The sequence below is a fragment of the Mangifera indica genome, chromosome 1 (genome assembly GCF_011075055.1).
Source record: "Mangifera indica cultivar Alphonso chromosome 1, CATAS_Mindica_2.1, whole genome shotgun sequence".
In the NCBI taxonomy this organism is placed as follows: Eukaryota; Viridiplantae; Streptophyta; class Magnoliopsida; order Sapindales; family Anacardiaceae; genus Mangifera; species Mangifera indica.
In genome coordinates this window covers 5,695,095-5,716,838 of record NC_058137.1, presented here as the reverse complement: position 1 = coordinate 5,716,838, position 21,744 = coordinate 5,695,095, and the positions used below count along the sequence as shown (strand labels likewise).

Genomic DNA, 21,744 nt, shown 5'->3' with positions numbered 1-21,744 from the left:
CCTACCTACCACATTTTGAAACTATCGTTGAAGAAAGTAAAGTTCACCGTCTCCGACCGCATTCGCCCTCCCACCATGGCTATTCCTCCATGTTGGCTTATTCCCACCCACCAATTAAAGTGATTAGCTAATGACGAAAATAAAATCGTCTTTATTTGAGGATATCATTGTCGTCGATGGGTTGAAACAAGTTGACAAGAGAAGATAAGCCAGAAGAGAGAGTCAACGTAGCCTAAAACGACAAATTTTGCCATCTCCAACGATGGTTTTAAAATCCTAGAGGTGAAATTACTACTTTTTAAACTTTAAGAGAAAAAATATAATAAAACTTTAATTTTTTTCTATTTTTTTGTTAAATGAAGATTTGTCATTAACATTAACTGAGTTTTTTAATAAAATTTTGTTTATGGGTGAGAGTTTGAGTTTTTAAAAGTTGAAGAGTATGAGTTTACGATTATACTTAACCTTGGGTGGGAACAAGTCCTTTGGCCTTATAAATTATATAAAATAAACCACATTGAATTTTTCTTCTTCTTATATAGCTAAAAATATTACTATATATACCTATTTTTAAATACAGAAATAAGTATATATTTATATATATTATGTGATTAAGTATTATTTTATATTTAATTTAAAATTATTTAATTATACGATTATACATATTAAATATATATCTATTTGTATACTTAAATAGGTACTCATATAATTAATATTTTAATTTCAAATTTGAGTGAATATTTATTTTTTTTTTGAGATATAAGAAGTAAACATTACTCTGCAAAGGGCTTGCAAAAACTATTTAAAGACACGATAACCATTATTCAAAGTCTTGAAAACTCTTCTAAAAACATCGAATTTGAACTCTCTTTGAAAATGATAGGGTTTTTATTGTCTAAAAAGGAGAAATTAAAAGAAATGTTTAAGATAAGTAAAAGAGAAAGTGAAATAAAGATAGAAGTATTAAAAATAGAAATTGAAGGCTTCAAGAAAACATTATTGTACAATAACAAAACAAAGTCATCATCATCAAAAGTAACAAGTTTTACTCTTCTCATAGATTTTAAGGATTTATGGATGTTGCAGTAAAATTAAACCTCATCAAAATATTAAAAACAAAATGGGTTAAATGCAGAATATTTTATTTGTTCAAGTTTTGTTATTAATCATTACAAACTTGAAAGATAAGAGTCTAAGAGAGAAGACTCAAAAAATAAGAAAGCTAGAGATTTTCATTCCTTACGTGACTCTAACAAATTAGTTTACTTGTTGGACGAAACTCATTATAGTATCAAATTTTATATTCCTTTTGTTCCAAATCCAGTGTCAAAATCATATTTAATTGTGTATGTTTTATCACATAATGAACTTTCACAAGGGAAATAGATTTCATCGCTGCCTCAACCACCATCTCCTCTTAAACTATTACTTCCTCCATTGTTCATTAATGCAAAGAGATTTATTACGAGTTTAATGGAGGTGAGGAGAGTTTCGGAGGTTGTGGAGTTTAATGCAAACTGAATTTTATTCAATTCTTAGAAATCGGATTTGTTTGTTTGTTGAAGAGAGACTGATGATGGATGTTGGACAAGATGCCATTGGAATGATCATCGAAAAGCTATTCGAAGCTGTTGGAGAGGAAATTGCTAAAGCAGTGATGTTCAAGGCTCTGTTGGAGCAACTGGAATCCACTTTAGGGTCTGTAACTCCTATCGTCAAGGAAATTCAGAAGTTAAACCGAGAATTGGATCGGCCTGCGGATGAAACTGAGAAGTTCATTAAGAAATTGGAACAAGGCGAGCAACTTGTACGCAAGTGCTCAACAGTTAGGTTTAATTGCTTTAAAAGAATCTATTACGCTCACAAACTTCAGAATCTGGATGCTTCAATTGTCAGGTTCTTTCAGGTTGATATGGCCGCACAACGGGCGAGAAACACCATAGAAACACTTGTGAAAGTCAATCAAATTTACGACAACGTCATGGGACTCGAGGTTAAAGCGTTTAAAATTAGTGGGGCCTGCTCAGTGCCTGATCCTCCGGCGATTACCGTTGGCCTGGATGTTCCAGTGGAGGAGTTAAAGATGAATTTGCTTGAAAAGGGCATGAAAGTGATAGTGGTGTCAGGTCCTGCAGGATCTGGGAAGAGTACATTGGTTAAAAAACTTTGCAAAGATGATAAAGTCAAAGGTATCCATTGCAATCACTTTCTTTCTTTTTATGTTATTTTTTAAAATAATTAATTTACCAATTTTACCAGTGAACTGAAACATGATTAGCAGATGAGATTGTGCTTGATGCTTGTTGGATTTATTAGTCATTGTCTGACTTCAATGTATAGTCTTTGTGTAAAGATTTCAAGTTTATTAATCAGGCAGATGATTGAAAAGAAGGCTTCCGTTCCATTGTAGGTAGAATTTTCTGACAAATCGCCAGAATAGGAATGTTTTGTTTGCTTGTTGATTCCCGACCATTTAAATTTGTGGTTAGGAAAGAAAAGAAGGATTTTTCATTTCTTTGTTTCTATTTGTAAGTGCAGATTAGATAGTTCATTTAATATGGATCTATGTTGTATAATGTTTTTTATATGGAACAGTAGATGTGGCAATTAATATTCTTAAAACTTTTATCCCTAGCATTCTTACCACACATGGTGCTTGAACAGGAAAATTCAAGAACAACATTTTCTTTGTCACTGTGTCTAAAAGGCCCAATGTGAAGGTCATTGTACAGAAAATATGTAGACATAAGGATTGCAATGTGCCTGTGCTTCTAACAGATGAAGATGCATTTAATGAATTGGGACGATTGCTGAACCAAATACAACCAGAGCCTATATTGTTGGTCCTTGATGATGTATGGTCTGGATCAGAATCCATTGTGCAAAATTTGAAGTTCCAATTGCCTGATTACAAGATATTGGTGACATCAAGATTTGTATTCCCACAATTTGGTCTTGGACATAATTTAAAACCATTGAATGAAGAAGCTGCCATGGCTCTTTTTTATCATTCAGCAATTTTGCCAGATCAGAGCTCTGACATTCTAGATCAAAATCTTGTCTGTCAGGTGCTTTATCAAATTCACAGTTACAATTGTGCACATATGTGTTTGTCTTTAGTTAATTTTCTGTTTTCTTGTGTTTTATGCATATCAAGCATATGAATACTTTTTTTGTCCTACCAAATCATGTATAGTAAATGTTTGTATGCCTTTTTGCTTGGTTCATCACTTTTCCAGCAGTTGCCAGCATAGAGTGGCAAATGAGACCATTGCTCTTTAGTTTGACTCTTACTGGTTGTGATTCAAATTCAGATATTGAGAGCCTGTAAGGGATCTCCACTGGCCCTTACAGTAGTTGGCAGATCACTCTGTGGACAGCCTGAGGAAGTCTGGCAAATGAGAGTGAAGGAATGGACAGAAGGTGCAACTATTTTCCATTCTAACACTGATCTAATTTTTCCTCTCCTGAGCAGCTTGGATGCCTTAGATAATAATATCAAGGAGTGTTACATGGACCTTGGTTCATTTCCTGAGGACCATAGAATTCCTGTTACTGCCCTGATTGACATGTGGATGGAACTGTATAAACTGGTTGAAGATCGTTATGCGATTGTCAACCTCAATGATCTCTCCAATCGAAATTTGGTTAATCTGGTGATCACAAGGTATGCTGGCTATATAGATTTGTGTGTTGTAACTAATTGCCTTTGTCATTTTATAGGGGATAAAAGTAGGTTAGAAGTTGTTAGAACAACTAGAAAATTTTAGCGTTTTGTGAATTGCTTTATGGGTTTCTGACTTCAATTGATACAAACGAAAATAAAGGGTGATGAATTCTCTCTTGTGCTACTAATCATTTGTTCTATCATACCGGCATCTACCTTTATACGTGTTAGAGTTTGTGTCTTTCTCCTGAAACTCCATTTTTGTTTTATTCACAGGAATACTGCCAGTCATAACGGCTGCTACAATGATCATTTTGTTATACAACATGATCTTCTCAGAGAATTGATCATCTATCAAAGCATGTCGGAGCCAATCGAAAGGAGAAAAAGACTATTCATAGAGATAAGTGGAAACAGTTTTCCTGAGTGGTGGTTAGAACAAAAGCTGCACCAAGTTAATGCCCGCCTCTTGTCAATCTCCACAGGTTTTTTATAACCATTTCTAATAAACATTCTGAATTGGACTTGTTATTTTATTTATTTATATTGGTCCTCAACATCTTTCTATATATGGGATATAATTTGCAGATGAAACATTTTCATCCAACTGGTATGACATCAAAGCACCTTCAGTTGAGGTTTTAGTTCTAAATATTCAGACAAAGGAGTACACCTTGCCGAATTTCATGGAGATAATGGACAAAATGAAGGTCTTGATAGTCACAAATAATGGTTTCTTCCTTGCTGAACTGAACAACATTCAGATTCTTGGCTCATTAAGCAATCTAAAGAGAATTAGACTGGAGAGAGTTTCACTTCCTTCCTTTGACACGACAACACTACAAATGAAGAATCTGCAGACAATATCATTGGTTTTGTGCAATGTCTTTGAGGCTTTTAGGAATCCCACCTTCGACTTCTCAGATGCATTTCCAAATCTAAAGGAGATGAACATCGACTATTGCAATGATCTTGTGGAATTTCCCAATGGGATATGTGATATCGGCTCCCTAAACAAGCTCTGCATCACCAACTGTCATAAGCTGTCTCAGCTGCCTCAGGGAATTAGGAATCTCTTAAGCTTACAAGTGCTAAGGCTTGCTTCCTGTGTTGAATTGAAAGCATTGCCGGACACAATCGGAAACCTATCTAATTTAGACTTTCTTGACATATCTGAATGTCTAAGCATCCCGGAATTGCCAATACAGATGGGTGAATTATGCAGTTTAAAAACTCTTAGCATGAGAGGGTGCTCTAGTTGTGAGCTACCGGCTTCCATCACTAATCTTAAGAAATTAGAAGTTGTGAGATGCGATGAAAAGACAGCCTATAACTGGGAAAAATTCCAGGCCCATCTCACAAATCTAAAGGTGGAAGTGCTCAAAGAAGATGCCAACTTAAATTGGCTTGACAATTAACATTTCTGAGATTTCTTTACATTCATTTTATACCATAATTCATCAGTGAAATCATTGAGTTGTAATTATCATTCTGGACTCACAGTAAATACACAGAAAGCAATGGAAAGTGTTGATGTTTAGCATTGAATTTGATGAATGAAAGTACAAAATTGTTCATACTAATTGAGATGAGATTTTGTTATTAGATGGTATAATTGTGTATTTTTTCTCTTACTTTAAAATCATCTAATTAAATGTTAACACATCAGATTATATAAATAAATTTGTATACTTTGTTTATACATATAATATTAATCATTTTAACATTTGGGTTTGTACTAGTGTCTAAAGTTTGACATGAAAAAAGTAACTTCAACTAGTGTATGATGATAAGAATAATATTATGTGTATATATTTTTTGTATATAATTTTGATATATAAATGATGTGTCATCATATGATTAAATATTATTTTATTATTAATTTAAAATTATTTAATCATAAAATGATACATTATTTATGTATTTAAATTATATATAAAAAATATGTATAAATAGTTTTATTAGATAATAATAACTTTAATTCTTTTCTTGTAGAAAGGGTTAACAGAGCAATCTTATGGACTTCAATCTTTTTTTAGGAGATCAATTTCTTCTAAATGGGTAAAAAGAAACGTGTAACACACAAAGAGTCGATTAGAGTTAGAAAATACGACTCTATGTACATTAAAGGAGAAAATAATCGATAAAATGTAGCCAACCATACAAGTTTTTATTTACATTAATTCTACATTGAAACAAACTAGGATTACGACTGTTGGAATTTTTATAGAAAATCTCACTGGTTTTTTATTTCAGTAATTAAAGTATATACCAACAAAAAAGCATCTGACCTATAGGAGAGAATCTAAGAACAACTAAAACTCACCTTGTTTAAAGACAAGATAGTAAGGGCAAGATAAGACTAGTGCCACTACCTAAGAAAAAACTATACAAAGTTAAAGATCATCTTCTTTTGAAGGTCGATCAAAATTTCTACAATGATAGGGTTTACAAATGCCCCTACAAAAACTAATCGAATGAAAAAAAACCCAAAAGTAAGTCCTCACGCTCAAACCATACAAAAATCATTTACATCATATTGCGTAGCAAAAACTCACCTGTGTAAAGGTTTATGACAATGCATTTGGCATTGCTAGGACATATTAAGGTCACTTGAAGAACTAGCAGCTGACACGTACTAATTTTGGTCTGAAACAAGAGATTAGAAGGCATCCAAGGACCTGCTGACTTTGTCAAAAAGGAATCTGCTGTAAGCACTGTGCAGGTGAGAGTGAACCAGAAAAATCTCACAGCTTAACCCATGAAGAATCATTATACGAACATTGCACATATAGATGTATATATACGCCACTCTTGGTTCTGTACCAGAAACTGCAGTAATTGACACATCTACCAGAATATGAAGAGTTATTGGGAATTAAAGCAAAACAACACCAAAAAGTACAACAATGATACAAAAGATTATTGAAGAGTTCAACAAAGGGAAATCTTCCCCTTGATTCAAATATTTTCACCAGTTACCACACAATGAGACAATCAAATTTCTCCTCATATAGAGGAATAAAAGCTTCATGTTTCTAACAATGCCAACTCAAGATTTGCAAGGATTGCATGGCAACTGATACCAACAATTGCCCATGGTACCTACCACACTTTCTATTAACTAGATATTCACATTTCCACTACACCCAGAATTACTAATTGTCAATAAGTGTTTCATTCGCAGCTGTGATTACAGTGCATAAACTATCTCTCCACTACTGTCAACATCAAGGTCCGATTCGGAATCTAAATCCTCCATGTCATCATCCATGTCAAAGTTGTCTAACAAGCATTGGTTAAGCCCATTCCCAACAGCTGGTATGGAGGCCTCGGCAAGGATCTGCATGATCACATCAATGCTCTGCATTGGTTGATCAGGTTCTTCGTAATGGCTACCCATTGTATTTTCGTCCACAAGGTCAGCAGGCAGATTCTTCAAAAACCACGGATGGTTCCTAATTTCAGGAATCGTGATTCTCTGTACCACATGAATACAAAAAAAGCATGAGGTTTTAAGCAAGTCCAACCACTGAAATGGAAGAGAACAAATTCTAACGTAGAGTTCTTTACTACCACCTAAATTTCATAAGCATTTAAAATCCCTATCATTATTTTCAGCTACACAACTGCGATTGTAGAAAAAACATTGCATGGAGCTAAAAATTATCAACAGATATGAAGGGTGAAGCATTTTCCTAGAAATCTGCATCTGTGAAGTTGTTACATAAAGCACCGATAATTCAAATATCTGTGTGCTAAACTTGGACACTAGAGAAACAAATTAACTCACAGTTGCAGGATCAGCAACAAAAATTCTAGAAATCAGATCGCGGCACTCTTGAGATATTTGAACAAAATCTGGAATGGCATACTGGACACTGAGAATCCTCTGCATGGAACCAATTAAAAACATGTCATTATTGAAAATAAATAAATAAAAATAGAAAAGGTATGATGCAACAATAAGGTTTTATTAATTAATACTTGAATTGTTTTCCTGAAATCCTTTGGCTCCTCAGGATCCTCAAATGGATATGCTCCCACCAACATCACATATAATGTTACACCACATGACCATACATCTGCAATCTGTATTGTAACAAGAACAAAGCAGAACACTTTTTTATGATAAACTTATAAGATCAGTAAACCAATAAACAAATGATAGAAAAACAAAATTTCTTAAACTGAGAAGTAGGCGACTAATCTTAGTTCAAGCAGAGTTTGCTAACAAAAGCACTTCTTTTATTTTTCAAATATGTTATTTGCTAAAATAAGACAAAAGTTGTAGAATGTAGATTCTGAATTCAAATTATGAAAGATAGAACAGAAGGGAGACTTGGAAGCATCATAATTAAATGGGAGGATATCAAAATTCCAAAGAGAGTAGAGAACTCCAAGTGGGCCCAAGGTTCTTCAACAGCAGCAACCACAGGATATTTGTAATGAAAATATTGAAAAGCTTTTACAACCAGGGGCAACTCCAGCATGTGCTTCCTTACCAACCCCAACTTTTTGGAATTAAAAAAATTTATTAAATATATATAGAGTACCAAAAAGTAAAAGATATTATCATATTTCTAACCACATATTCATATTTGATATTACAATCACAGGAATCTTTCACAAATTTTCTCAGAAACCACTCTCCCACAAGCCAAAATTCCACTCCACTTTCCTCATGCCAATCCATAAATAAATAAATAAATCAAATGCTTGTCATTTATCAATAATTAGAATGTTCATGACAATCAATTGAAAGGACTAAATACTATACTTTTCCTTTCTCTATTTTACTAATTTTGGAATACTTTAGAAATATAAATTTTTGTCATAAATTTGTATTAAAAAATTTTGGTGGATGGTTGTTGAGTTATAACCATATATTGAAATTTAAAGAAAAAATGTTATATTATATCTCTTTTCGATTTCCCCTTTCAAACATATTTTTTTAAGAAATGAGCCAAAATATTTTTTTTAATAACTACTTAAACAAAATGAATTGTTAAACGTTTCTTAATGACAATTTTCATTTCAAAAAACATTGGTCACAGCTGTCATAGATATAAATATGAATTCTTTTTGTATTTTCTTTCTTTTGTAGATAAAATAAGTAATTTCTCTTTTATAGCTCATTGTCTTCTAATTGGAATCACTGAACTTTTATATCCTCAATGAGATAGCAAATGTCTCCACTGTTTATCATTATTAGATACTTTATTCATATTCACTTATATATTAAAAATATCAGTCTTGCATATGGTTCATAATATATATCTTTGCCCGTCCATTTAAGTAAATGCCAGATCAGGGAGAAGATCTCACCCAGACATTGAGGAGCCCAAGTCTCAACTAGGTGCACCGCTGTATTCCCATGGGATTAGTTGAGGTCACTTAACATCTAAAATTTGGGGAAAACAGACTCCAGTAGAGGAAAAGTTCTAAGGTTACAAACATCCCTAACCAAGCTTACCCACGAGAGCGATCTAAGTCAATATTTCTATCCAAGCTAAAACCCTAATCCTTGACTTCCTGAACACTTATAAGATTCACATAAACTGAGAAATAGCTGAAATTTTCTGGAAGAAGTCATGCAAAAGTATTGGTCCATCTGAATATCAAACTTGGACTGAAATGAATTAACTATTTGTTGAAGCAATTAAAAAAGGCAATTACATTGAATTCCAGCCCCTTAAGACTGTATCTAGCAGTTAAATTTGAAAAAAAAAAGGGTAAGAAAAATTAGGCCATCAAGAGCTTACCAAAAACAAACAACACAACAAAGACAAAAGGAAATGACCCCAACAAAGATCTTGCGAGGATTCAGTAGCAGACTGTAACTATATTCTTATCTAATTGTAGGCATGGTGAAATCTTTATAAGAAACCGGAAGTGATTTAACAGCCATATTTCAATCAGACTTTTTTATGGGAGCCCAAAGTTGCTAAAGTGAATGGAGAGCCTGCTAATTGCTTCCTATGGAGGGGATATAGGAATATTGACATTGCCAATAACCAATCTAAACACAAAACAACAGTGGGTCAGGTACAACACCTTGAAGGCATAATTTCAGTCATACTACCAACACATGCTCTTAGTATGCTAAAATCAATATTTTGAAAGGATACAACAGTACTCCAGTGCCAAATAGGTTCAAAAGAAAAGATCAGTTAGAAAAATATAACCTATGCCTTGCTGCTCAGCTCATTTCGAGCTCGATCTCAACTGGAACTCTTTTCGAGTTTGAGCTTTAACTAACTTTTTATTAAAACGACATCGTTTTAATACATGTTGGTCAAAACGACGTCATTTTGTATTAAAATTTTTAGTTTGCGAACTTGACAAGCAGCTCAAGTTAGAGCTCATTTGGGGTTGGCTCGTTCAAGCCGAGCTCGAGCTCGAGCTCGGTTCAAATCCAACCCCAATCATCACATTAATATGCATAACTAGAAAATGGTGCATTAGGCAACTAACACATCAAATATCTTGTCCAACAAACAAAACATATTCAAACATGTTTTTCCTTCAAGCTTTAATGGAAACACTGCGGTTGCAAAGGAAAAGTTTGGTTCTTACAGTTTGAATTAAGCTGCTAAATGTATACCTTGCCATCATACTCTTGCCTCAGCAATACTTCTGGAGCAATATACGCGGGAGTTCCCACAGTCGATTTAGGTTGTGAGTGAAGCAATGAGGACTGATACAGAGAACATTCATAAAACACACAAAATAAATGGCAATTATTATCGGCTAATTTTTTATATAAAACTATAAACCACAAAAGAAAACCACTGAATCATACATAAAATAAAATTAGAAAGAAATATGGGCCAAAAAACAAAATCAAAAGCTCTTCATTGTAATCATGCCTGGTAGTTTAGGGAAAAAAACTACATATGGCTAGTTAAACAAGGGTGAAGAAAATGGCATGAAAGGTTAAGCTTGGACTTTCTGCCAGATATTTCCAAGTTACCGAGTAAGAATGTCATTTTTTTTTTTAATCTCCAGCATTAAATATGAATAGAACAGACCTCAGAGAGATAAGAAAGAGAGAGACAAGCATCACCTTAGAGTACCCAAAATCACATATCTTTAACCGAGGAGCTGGGCTACCGTCCAACAAAGTGTTTTCCAGCTTCAAGTCCCGGTGGCATACTTGCTTTATCCAAAAACACCAAAGAAGACAAATGAATACTTAATTTTGGAGAAACAAGATATAAAGAGATATATTCTTTTCTAACTGAAAAATGGGTTTTTCATAAAAAGAAAGTAAGAATAAAAAGTTAGTGCACACTAGAATTTAAGGCCTACCATTGCATGGCAATAGCTGACTCCAGATATCAGCTGTTGAAAGAAGAAGCGAGCCTGCACCAAAAGCAAAGCCAGAATAAAGAAGCCATGCAAAAAGTATGTTCTAAGACATGAATGCACAATTTGGCATCTGAACCTCATCCTCACTGAAGCGCCCAGCATTGCATATTCGCTCAAAAAGCTCTCCCCCAGACGCATATTCCATTACAATGGCTAGATGGGTAGGTGTTAAAATAATCTGCACCAGAATTAACAGAAAAATAATTACAAATTTAACGATCATAACTTCTAAAGGTGACACAATATTCCAAAAAGAATGATCACAAAATGAACTAACCTCTTTAAACCTGACAATATTTGGATGCCTTAGTGACCTGTGATTAATAATCTCTCTTTGAACATTTTCATCTATCTACAAGACATAGTACCAAAATGAGAAAGACAGGAGTTGAAAACTTTCAAGGCTCCAGATTCACATGCGTGCTTTATTTAAAAAAAATATTTTGTAGATTTTATATGTAATTTCAGGACATTTGAACTTTAAACACCCACCCTCTAGCTGCATTCTTATACCGTGTAACATAGGTTACCCAAAAAAAAAATTGAAAATGACCAAAAAGTCCAAGAAAACTAATGTTCACTTTCTAATTGATAGCTGAACAAAAATATTTTTTTTAAAATAAAGTTCTAGGCCTAGTTTTGACTTAAAAGCTTTCCTATTTGATCGCAAAGGAAAAGAATATCTACAAAAGAGCCTATACATGCTTGCCTGAAATATAAAATCCGCTATATAAACCTTGCCATGCAAGAACTGAAATCCTACTTTGTACATAAATGTTTTAATATAACTTATTTACAAATTAATGTCTACACTATATGATAGTGGAAACAAAAACAATCCAGCGCAAAACGAAATGGGTATCCAAAGGTAAGATAATGCTCTTCTTTATACCCTTCTACTTCTAAAACTATGCAAAACTTTGGATCCAGGAAATCTAATAAACCAAAATTTTCAATCCAACAGCCAGACACCAACAGATATCATTCATGATTAAAGTCAAATCCATTTTTTTTCCTTTTTCGTTTTTTCTCTGAGATTAATTTTTTTCAGCGTGACGTTTAAAGTAAAACCTTTTTTTTTTTTGTACTCTAGGGATAGAATTTTCTTGCGATTAAAAAGGTAGATTATACTCATTAATCATTTATTAATCTTCCCAGAAAAAAGGGAAAATCAAAACGTATTTACCATCTAGAAAGCCGCCTCACGACAGACAAACTTGCAACATATCCACAAATAACAAAACGTTAAAACGTCGAAACGGCAAACATTCCATAATTCGCTAAAATTAGTAAATGCAACAGGCAACAAATTTAGCAAAAGAAAATACATCGATCATAATTATTTGAATTTCAAACGAAATTCCAAAACTGACCTTATCTCCTCTCTCGATGTACTTAACAGCTACGAGCTCTTTGGTGAGTTTATCTCTCATTAGCCGAGCCACGCCGAAGTTACCGGAGCCGATATCTTTCACCAAATCGTACCGGTCACTGTCGTGCATGATCGGCATGTCCATCGCCGGCCCCACCGTTATCGCCGGCCGATCCATTTTTTTAAGGTTTTCGATTCTTCACTTAACACACAAACTCACCGCCACATTGGATTAGAAAAGACGGCGCCGTTCTATGCCATAAACAAGTCAACAAAGTGCTAAACACGGACTCCTTCACTTGGAGATTGTTTGTTACAGAGAGATATAAAGAAATCAACGACAGGTTAATGTTCGTTTCTGGTAAACGAACAGCAATGGAGATGACTAGTTGAGAGAAGGGAGGATGAGAAGGAAATAATTGATACGCACAATGTGAACGGGGCAAAAACAAAGTCGTTTTGATTCAAAGCGACGACGTTTCACAATTGGCTGCGCTGTCGGTATCATTGTGTTCGCTTTCAATTCCTGCTGGCTTTGCTTTGCTTGTCTCCGTATTTTAGTCGAATGCTTGACCTTCTCTTTTTCTTGAATGGCGAAAATGTCCTTTCTCTCCCGTGGGAAATTTTGGTTCAGTGCACCGTAGCCAAGAGTAGATGCAAAGCAAGATTATTTGAACTCAAAATAACTTTAATTTGAATAAATTTAAGACAATAAATATGAACCTAAAGACAAATTAAGAAGTAAAATTATAAACGAACTCAAACTAGAGTCATGCTCTACTGGCCAATCAAACACGAACCCTTTACAAACGATGTCATTTTCAATTATATTTAAATATAGAGTCGGATTCAAAACAAATTTGTTTAAGTTCGAAATGAGTTTAATTTAAATTAGTTTAAGACAATGATCACAATCCGATCATTGATATGTGATTGAACAAGCTCAACAAACCCAAGCTAAGCCCAATCCAAAACAAGTTAGGTCATATTCTGACTCAGTTCGGCTAGTTTTCAACCTTAACCATAGCATATGATTATCAAAACTAAAGTCATGCTCTACTTGCCAATCAAACACGACTTGTTTGAACCTTTTACAAACGATGTCATTTTCAATTATATTTAAATATAGAGTCGAATTCAAAGCAAGTTTGTTTAAGTTCAAAATGAGTTTAATTTGAATTAGTTCAAGACAACGAACACAATCCGATCACTGATATGTGATTGAACAAGCTCAGCAAACCCAAGCTGAGCCCAATTCAAAACAAGTTGGGTCATATTCTGGCTCAGTTCGACTCGTTTCCAATCTTAACCATAACATATAATTATCAAAACTAGAGTTATGCTCTACTTGCCAATCAAACACGACTCGTTTGAACCCTTTACAAACGATGTAATTTTCAATTATATTTAAATATAGAATTGGATTCAAAGCCAATTTGTTTAAGTTCGAAATGAGTTTAATTTGAATTAGTTCAAGACAACGAACACAATCTGATCACTAATATGTGATTGAACAAGCTCAGCAAACCCAAGTTGTGCCCAATCCAAAACAAGTTGGGTCCTATTCTGGCTCAGTTCGGCTCGTTTCCAACCTTAACCATAACATATGATTATCAAACGATTTTTATATAATTCATATTCACTTGTATTAAGGAAAGCTATTGTTGACCCCAATAGTTAGTAAAAATGATAGGATATTAGAACTTTCAAAGTAAAAATATGAGTTCGAGTTCTTCTCATATTTGTGAAACATTAACTTACATAATACAGTGATTTTAAGTTTGATCATTATACATTGGGTTTATTTATTTAATAAATACGAATAGATTTCCTGGTTATTAAAAAAAAAAAAAACTTGTACATAACATTGTTAAACTTATAATAGTCAAATTATATATGATATGGTATATCAAAAATAAAATTTTCAAATGTATAGTAAGATATATATTTTAAAAAATAAAATAATAAAAAATCTAATTAATATTTACTATTTTATTAATTTCAATTTCAATTTTTCTTAATTTTTTATTAATTTCAATTTCTATTTTTACTATACAATTCATAATTAATTATAGAAATTATTTCTATAATTAATTTTATTTATTATTTTTTTATTATCTTTCATAATTAATCATATAATTTATTTATATAATTAATTTTATTTATTATCAAAAAATGACAAGTAGTGAAAATTCTTCTAGTAATAAAATTAATTTTATTTATTAATTTTATATAATCGTTTGATTTAACTACGGATAGTTCGATGACTGGAAATAATACTCAAGATAGTGGAGGTGAATGATAAGGTAAGAGGATACTGTCAACTATTAGATATGCAAAGGTAAGAGAATTACGTAGGTTTTGATTCTTTTAAACTCCAAGAAGATATGTAGAAAGTTTAATTGAAAAATTAAGTCCAAGCCTTTCTTTTAATTTTCAATTATTGTAATTAATAATTTAAAAATTAAATCAAGATCATGTATTAGAATTGACGGTTTAATTTCAGTTTCAAACAAAAACCATCGATTTCGAACTAGGGTCATGAACCAGAACTGTTAGTTTCGAACCGGTTACAAACCATTCTATTACGGTTTCGATTAAAGATCCTTATTTTTTCGAATCATGAATCAATAATTTCGAATCGAAACCGTCAATTCATGAACCATGGCTAGGACAATATAGTGTGTTATAGGTTTTCTTTTATAGGAAGAATTGTGTTTTTGTCACAATGCAATCCCACTCCAGGACATTTTGGTAAAATCGCTACAAGGGAAGAGCACAGCACGTTGAAACAGAGAAAAGTTTCTGAGTAATTGGATAATAAATTAAATGAGGAGAATAATGTTGGTGTATATGAGGCGTAACAACTTTACTTATCAACACCGTTAACTGGAATTTGACTTTTATGATTAGCCATAGACGATAAGATATGATCCATTAACACAAGGGATTATGCCTAGAAAAGTGAAAGCAGCCAATTGGGAGGATATTTTAATATTATGACTTAAATGAGCATTTTACAATTTTTTCAAGGCATTCATAATTTTTAGTTTGAATGAATTCATCTAAATTTATCTTTCGGCCTAAGTTTTAATAATATAATAATTCCATTTTTTAAACTTAAAAAATCTAAATTTTTAATCAATCTCTACATTTAATAGTAATTTTCATTAAGTAAAAAAATAAAAAAATTATTTTATATAAATTTTTCTATTTATTCTTTTTTCCCTTATTCTTTCTATATTATTTTCTTATTATTATTTAATTTTTCTTTTTCTCCTTTATTTTTTATATTTCCTTTTCTCACTATTTATATTTTTTTTATCCCTTTCTCCTTCTTCCCTTCTTATCATCGCTCCCCCTTATCATCAATCATTCCTTCTTGATTTGACTTTAATTAGTTTCATATATGTCATTTTGATTTCTAATTGACTAGATCTCTCTCATCATTTTCAATTATTGTATTTTGTCAAAAAGTCAACTAGATTTGTTATCATCATTAACCATGCATTCCTTATCTCCCATTTCTAATGGTGATCAAACCTCTATCATCTTTGACAACAACGATTATCTTCTATCAAGGCGAATTCAATAATTTCCTCATTAACTATTGAAAAATTGCAAGGCTTAGAAGTGTATGAAATAAATTTTTAAGTTTGTTAATGTTTTAATATTTTTAGAAATTTAAGTGATAATTTTTAAACTAATATATAGTATTTGATATTTATATTAAATATTAATGATTATTTTATTATTTCAATAAAGGCCAAAGGACATATTCCCACCCAAATATTAATATTTTCTCAAATTTTCACTTATTAACTTTAAAAATCTCAAACACCCACATATCTAATCCAACATTCCTCTCACCCCCCCCCCCCCCCCCCCCCAACCAAATCTAAGTTTTGAAAATGACAAATTCCCCTAGGGTTTTGACCTCCTCTTCTCTAGCGAATAATGACTTCTTTGACCATCGGTGTTCTTCCCTTCGATAAGCTATCTCTCTCTCTCGGTCCCTTTGAACAACGTTTTAGTCTTAGATGAAGACATTTCGTCTTCCTGAATGGCGTTTATCTAGATCTGTGAACAACGTGTAACCAACGAAGACCCTGGTTGGTGAATGACATTCGTCCACATTTGAACACGTTTTAGACACGTCTTCATCTTTTCTAAGGAGGGGAAGACGGTCGTCGGACACGATCTAAATAGGGGAGGGTGGCGACGCGACCAAAAGAGAGAGATAAGTCGACCAAGAGGGAGAAAACCGACGGTTGGAAAATCGTTGTTCACATGAGGGGAGGTGATCAAAACCCTAAGGAGGAATTTATCATCTTTCAAACTTGGGTGAGGGGTGGGGGATAATGTTAGATTTTTAAACTTATGGGGAAATGTGATAAATTTTTTGGTCTTTTAAAATATTTTCATTAAATAAATAATTTTATCCCTGACAGTAACTGAAAAAATTAATAAATTGGTGGATATTTAAGATTTTTAAAATTAATGGATGAGAACTTAAGAAAAATACTAAATTTTGGGTGGGAATAAGTCCTTTGACCTTCAATGAAAAAGCAAAACAATCATTTTTGAAAAATCAAATAAAATTTATTAACAAAAATAAATGACAAGTGAAAATTTGGGCTTTTCTTAGGTGAAATATTCATTTAGCCTAATTCATTCTAATAATTTTGACATTTAATAAGAATTAACATGAATGATGGACCTAAAAATATATTTTGATAACTATTGTTTCCAAAATTAAAATTGTATCCCATGTAAATGTTGTAACATAAAATCAATAGATTAATGTTCCACTTATTGAAATTTGATTTAAAAATAACATTTATAAACATAGGGGTGTGTAGAGAGAATTTTAATAGTACAAATTGGATATTTATTAATGACTCATTTCTAACCAACTATAAACCCGATTTAAGAATGATATGTTAAAAAAAAAAAAAAACTACGTATATTTATTTTGAATAAATACTTAATATGTGTTATTAAGTGATTGAACGGTTTTAAATTAAAAATAAAATATCATCTAGTCACATAATAACACATTATACATATACTTATTTGTATACTCAAAAATAGATATGTATAACATAACTATAAAAAAATATCATATTTATATATTTGAAAAATTACTAATGAAGTATATACGACGTATGTAGGTACGCCTAACAGTATTTGGAGTTATTAAAATTTCCCACCCAAAGTTTGGCTATGTTATAAAAGCATTGATTACATTTTTCAATTCAAAATTTAACTTGTTTAAAAGAACTAATATTGTAAGGATAAAATAATAATTTCATTATCCAATTTAAAATTTTTTTTACAACTTTCACCATAATGTTTTAAATATGACATTTTAACATTTTATAAGTTTAAAAACCTATGATTCAATCCTTGTAATGGAAACTTTGATCGTTATCAATTTTTGTAAGTCTGAGGATTAAGACGATGACATTAGAGAGGCAAATGATGTGGGCCTCCCAAGAAAAGTATACAACTACTAACATCGTTGGATCCTTTTTGAGATTGGCAAATTCAGAGACAACAACAAAACTTGACAAGATCTGATAAAAAATATTGGCTCCAACCACAACTTATCACACCATCATAATAGCAACAACCCACCACATGAAAACAACAAAACTACCATGGGATAAATGAAACTAGAAACCAAAACGCACCTTAAATCTCATATCATCAATTGGCTTATATAGCTTGCTAGACTCTTCAAAGTCGTTAGCAACACCAATGCTAGCCGAGGTGGTGGCAGTTCAAGAAGAGAGGTGGTAGTATTATCTAAGAAGATGGTGAGAGCTTTATGAAGCCACATTGTGAAAGAAGTTTGCAAGAGTGGAACATTTGGATTAGATTAAGAGGGTTTTTTTATGGGTTTTGAGTGCATATAATAGGGCAACTAATCATGGAAAAATGAAAGACCATGACTACATCTAATATATCAATGTATATCAAACCAATGTAAGAAGAGGATGACTTGCAAGATTAGAACTGTGGGATAGTTTGTCATGTTAAAGGAGTGACATGAGATTAAAAAGAAAAATATAAAAATGAAACGGCAGGGGAACTAAAATGATATTAATGTAAATTTGTTATCTAAAGTTTTTTTGTTTATTTTGTTATTTTAATTATTAAAGTGAAATTGTTAACGATAGTATAATAATTTAATTTCTAATAATATGTTAAGATTTTTTTATTTTTTGTCAAAGGAGTTAAATTTTGGGTAAAAATGTGGTTTATATATATATCTTCGAATGGTATAAAGTCAACTTGGGGTGGGAAAATTTTAGTGACTCTCGTATTTGCATAATAGCCGAATGAATATCACAAAAAACTTACGTAAGTATAAGAGATTTACTTGAAAAAGTCAATATTGGCGGTGGTTGAATGAATGCATGTAGATTTTTAATTAAGAAATTTCAATTATACCTTTGGAATGATTCCGTAGAAGATACCATTCTTTGGTTTTGGACTTTCACTGGACGCCTTTATCATCCAATAGCTTTTAATTACTTGAACCGTCTTGTTCTTTTTTTAATTGTGTCTTATCAATCATTCGACTTTCATGTAAGGAAAAATCATTTGACCACGATGGATATATAATATTATATATATAAATAATATATATAATTTTATATTTAAATAATAATATATTACTATATAATTATATATTATTTTATTTTTAAAATTATTTAATAATATAATGATATATTATTATTTAGATATAAAATTATAAATATTATTTATGTATATAATTTTATTATTAAAATTTACACTCTTAACGTATCATCATTGTTGTATCAAATACCACTTGCCGTACTCTTAATATTTTAAAGGATTTGTACAAACAGAATGGCAAACAATGGATAACATATTATTGATATTCAATTTTTTTTATTGCTTATATTTCATAAAATATGTGTTTGCGTTGATAATGTAGATGTTATATATATGGGTTTAATGATTTTTTGGTTTTAGGATTTGTTTGGGTTTTATATCGAATTGATTGTATTATTGTTGAGTTGTGTAAATGATATTGAAATTGAAAAGAGTTATAATCGAGTAATTAAATAGTCAAATAAATATGTGTGATTTACATTTAGAATGCATGTCACATATAAAACGAATATATGAAGATAGGGCTTAAATAAATGTACGACACATATAGTAGGTCTTTCAAAAAATTTACATTATGTTAGTTTAGGTATTCAAGAGTGACACGTAATGTGGGATAACTAAATTTGTCATACGTGAATTATTGGATATGTGTGAACTTATCATTCTATTCAAGCTTAAGTCTGATAACTTAATTGATAAAGAACAGTTGAAGTCTTCAAGGTTGGTACGAGTTCAAATTTAGTTCAACCCAAAATGTCTTTTCTTTTTAAATTGAACTTTCAAGCTTCAGACCGAACTAGTTCAATTGGCAAACCTGGTCAAGGCATGTCTTTATATTTTAGATGATCAAAATTAATTAATTTTATATTTAAATTTAAATGATATTTGGTATGGTTTTGATAATTTATGATAACTATATAAGTATAATACAACGAATGGTAAAAAGTATGTTTATAAAAATATGACTATATAATTTGGATATAGAAAAAATATAGAGCATGTATATACAAATTTAATACAAGATATCGTTAATAATACGTTTCCAAAAAATACAATATTAATCCTAATGAAGTAATTTTCATGTTTCACCAAGTTAAAATCAATATAGTATTTTAAATATAAAGAATTTAATTAACCATTAAACTTAATATCTGAAAGTCAAATTATAGTCATATAACTCTCAAACACAATACATAATCAAGACTTAAGTATAATCTTTCAGACATATAACATAGTCAAGATTCAGACACATAATTCAACCAAAATTCAAATTATAATCTATATAACACAAAACATATAAACAAACAATAAGAACTCACTAACACTTATTTCTTTGGACTTCAATAAAAGAAATTTTGAAAGAATCAATTTATAAATCATGATAATTGATATTTCCATTTTATATGCATTTAGAGATTTATCATACCACAATCAATGGAGTTCTTCTTCTTTTTTTTTTTTTTTGGCAAAACTATTGTTTCTTTGCGTTAGCATTTGAATAATGAAATGATGAGTTTACACTAAGAAATGAAAATCGGAAAGAAAAAACATGGGATTGTTGGATATTTTCGATTTAAAAAAGAAAAGAGCGTAACTTGCTATAGTTTGGATTGAGTTTTATATAAAGCACAAAACAATATCATTTAATCACAGAAAATAAATTAAAAAATACGATAATACAAAATACGATCATTTAATATAATAAATGTATAAAATAGGTTTTTTATATGTTTTTTTATACAAGGATACAAGGAAACATGTACAAAATAGTAAAATATGACACATGCAAATAATACACGTGTAAAACAAGATTTTACTAGATAGGATCACACAAATAAGCCAAAATAGTATAGTGAGATACAATTGACATACAATCCAAGAATCGGAAGAAATTATATGAAATCTAACTAATTTTACATGCTAGCCTATTATATTGAAACAAGGTAACGGATTATTCAAGTAAGGTTACAAAGCTCATCCAACAATCTCGACGTAATAGTCTAAAGAGACACCTGACTATTATGATCACCAGTGTTAATCATTGTCATCGTTGGAATAATCACCGATCCTCATTGTAGTCATCACCTTTAGAAATCAGAATTCAAACTTCAAAAGATCAATTTTTCAACGAAGGAAGAAGATATGAAGATCGAAGACTTAGGATTTGTAGAATGAATTAGGACTGCGCTGTTGTTGACATCATGGTTTACTGAACCAGCAATTCAAGTGGATTTGACCGGTGAATCGAAACTAATTTGCTGATCCAATCACAAGTCAAAGCAATTTAACTGGTAAGACGGCTTTTCGTTAAACTATTTTCATTTTACTTGATGGAAGCTGATTGTTCGATTTTCAAAACCACGATATTTGGTTGAAATATCCAATGAATTTACCCAAGTAGAAACAAGAAAAGTGGTGAAAATTCTCGATTTGCTAATGGTAGACTTTCTTTTAGGCCAATACCCTTTTCCCACCCAAGGTTTAGCATATGCCCAATACACATCTATACAAGTTTTAAAAATTTAAATATCCGTTTATAAACTATTAAACTTAACCAAAATCGTTAATTATAAAGGGTGAAATTGTATTTTACCACTAAACCTTAAATATTTATATTATTTCCTTATTTGATTTAAAAACTAACAATTTATTCTTAGATTAAATTTTAAAAAATTTATTTTTT

General features: G+C 31.4%; 2 protein-coding genes across 2 annotated transcripts; one reads left to right on the top strand and one right to left on the bottom strand.

The window, feature by feature from the left end:
- The first annotated feature begins 1,481 nt into the window (after positions 1-1,481).
- LOC123220599 (probable disease resistance protein At5g66900) lies at positions 1,482-5,250 on the top strand. Its single transcript, XM_044642905.1, has 5 exons — positions 1,482-2,189; positions 2,665-3,068; positions 3,315-3,667; positions 3,944-4,152; positions 4,256-5,250. Exons 1-5 carry the CDS (start codon positions 1,511-1,513, stop codon positions 5,083-5,085), a joined length of 2,475 nt encoding a protein of 824 aa, XP_044498840.1. The 5' UTR covers positions 1,482-1,510; the 3' UTR covers positions 5,086-5,250.
- A 1,319-nt stretch (positions 5,251-6,569) lies between these two features.
- On the bottom strand, positions 6,570-12,913 carry LOC123220600 (serine/threonine-protein kinase SAPK10-like). The gene is made up of 9 exons (XM_044642921.1): positions 12,415-12,913; positions 11,319-11,393; positions 11,118-11,219; positions 10,982-11,035; positions 10,737-10,829; positions 10,275-10,367; positions 7,655-7,759; positions 7,461-7,559; positions 6,570-7,148 (listed from the first exon to the last, which is right to left on the bottom strand). Exons 1-9 carry the CDS (start codon positions 12,589-12,591, stop codon positions 6,861-6,863), a joined length of 1,086 nt encoding a protein of 361 aa, XP_044498856.1. The 5' UTR covers positions 12,592-12,913; the 3' UTR covers positions 6,570-6,860.
- Between the last annotated feature and the right edge of the window lie 8,831 nt (positions 12,914-21,744).

What these genes read in the sequence shown, in the direction of transcription:
- LOC123220599 (XM_044642905.1), top strand. Translation starts at nt 1,511, where the DNA reads ATGCAAACTGAATTTTATTCAATTCTTAGAAATCGGATTTGTTTGTTT. An exon ending in CAAAGATGATAAAGTCAAAG is followed by an intron (nt 2,190 to 2,664) that starts GTATCCATTGCA and finishes GTGCTTGAACAG; the next exon opens with GAAAATTCAAGAACAACATT. An exon ending in ATCAAAATCTTGTCTGTCAG is followed by an intron (nt 3,069 to 3,314) that starts GTGCTTTATCAA and finishes ATTCAAATTCAG; the next exon opens with ATATTGAGAGCCTGTAAGGG.
- LOC123220600 (XM_044642921.1), bottom strand. Translation starts at nt 12,591, where the DNA reads ATGGATCGGCCGGCGATAACGGTGGGGCCGGCGATGGACATGCCGATC. An exon ending in GGCGCTTCAGTGAGGATGAG is followed by an intron (nt 11,036 to 11,117) that starts GTTCAGATGCCA and finishes CTTTTGGTGCAG; the next exon opens with GCTCGCTTCTTCTTTCAACA. An exon ending in ATTTCAGGAAAACAATTCAA is followed by an intron (nt 7,560 to 7,654) that starts GTATTAATTAAT and finishes GGTTCCATGCAG; the next exon opens with AGGATTCTCAGTGTCCAGTA.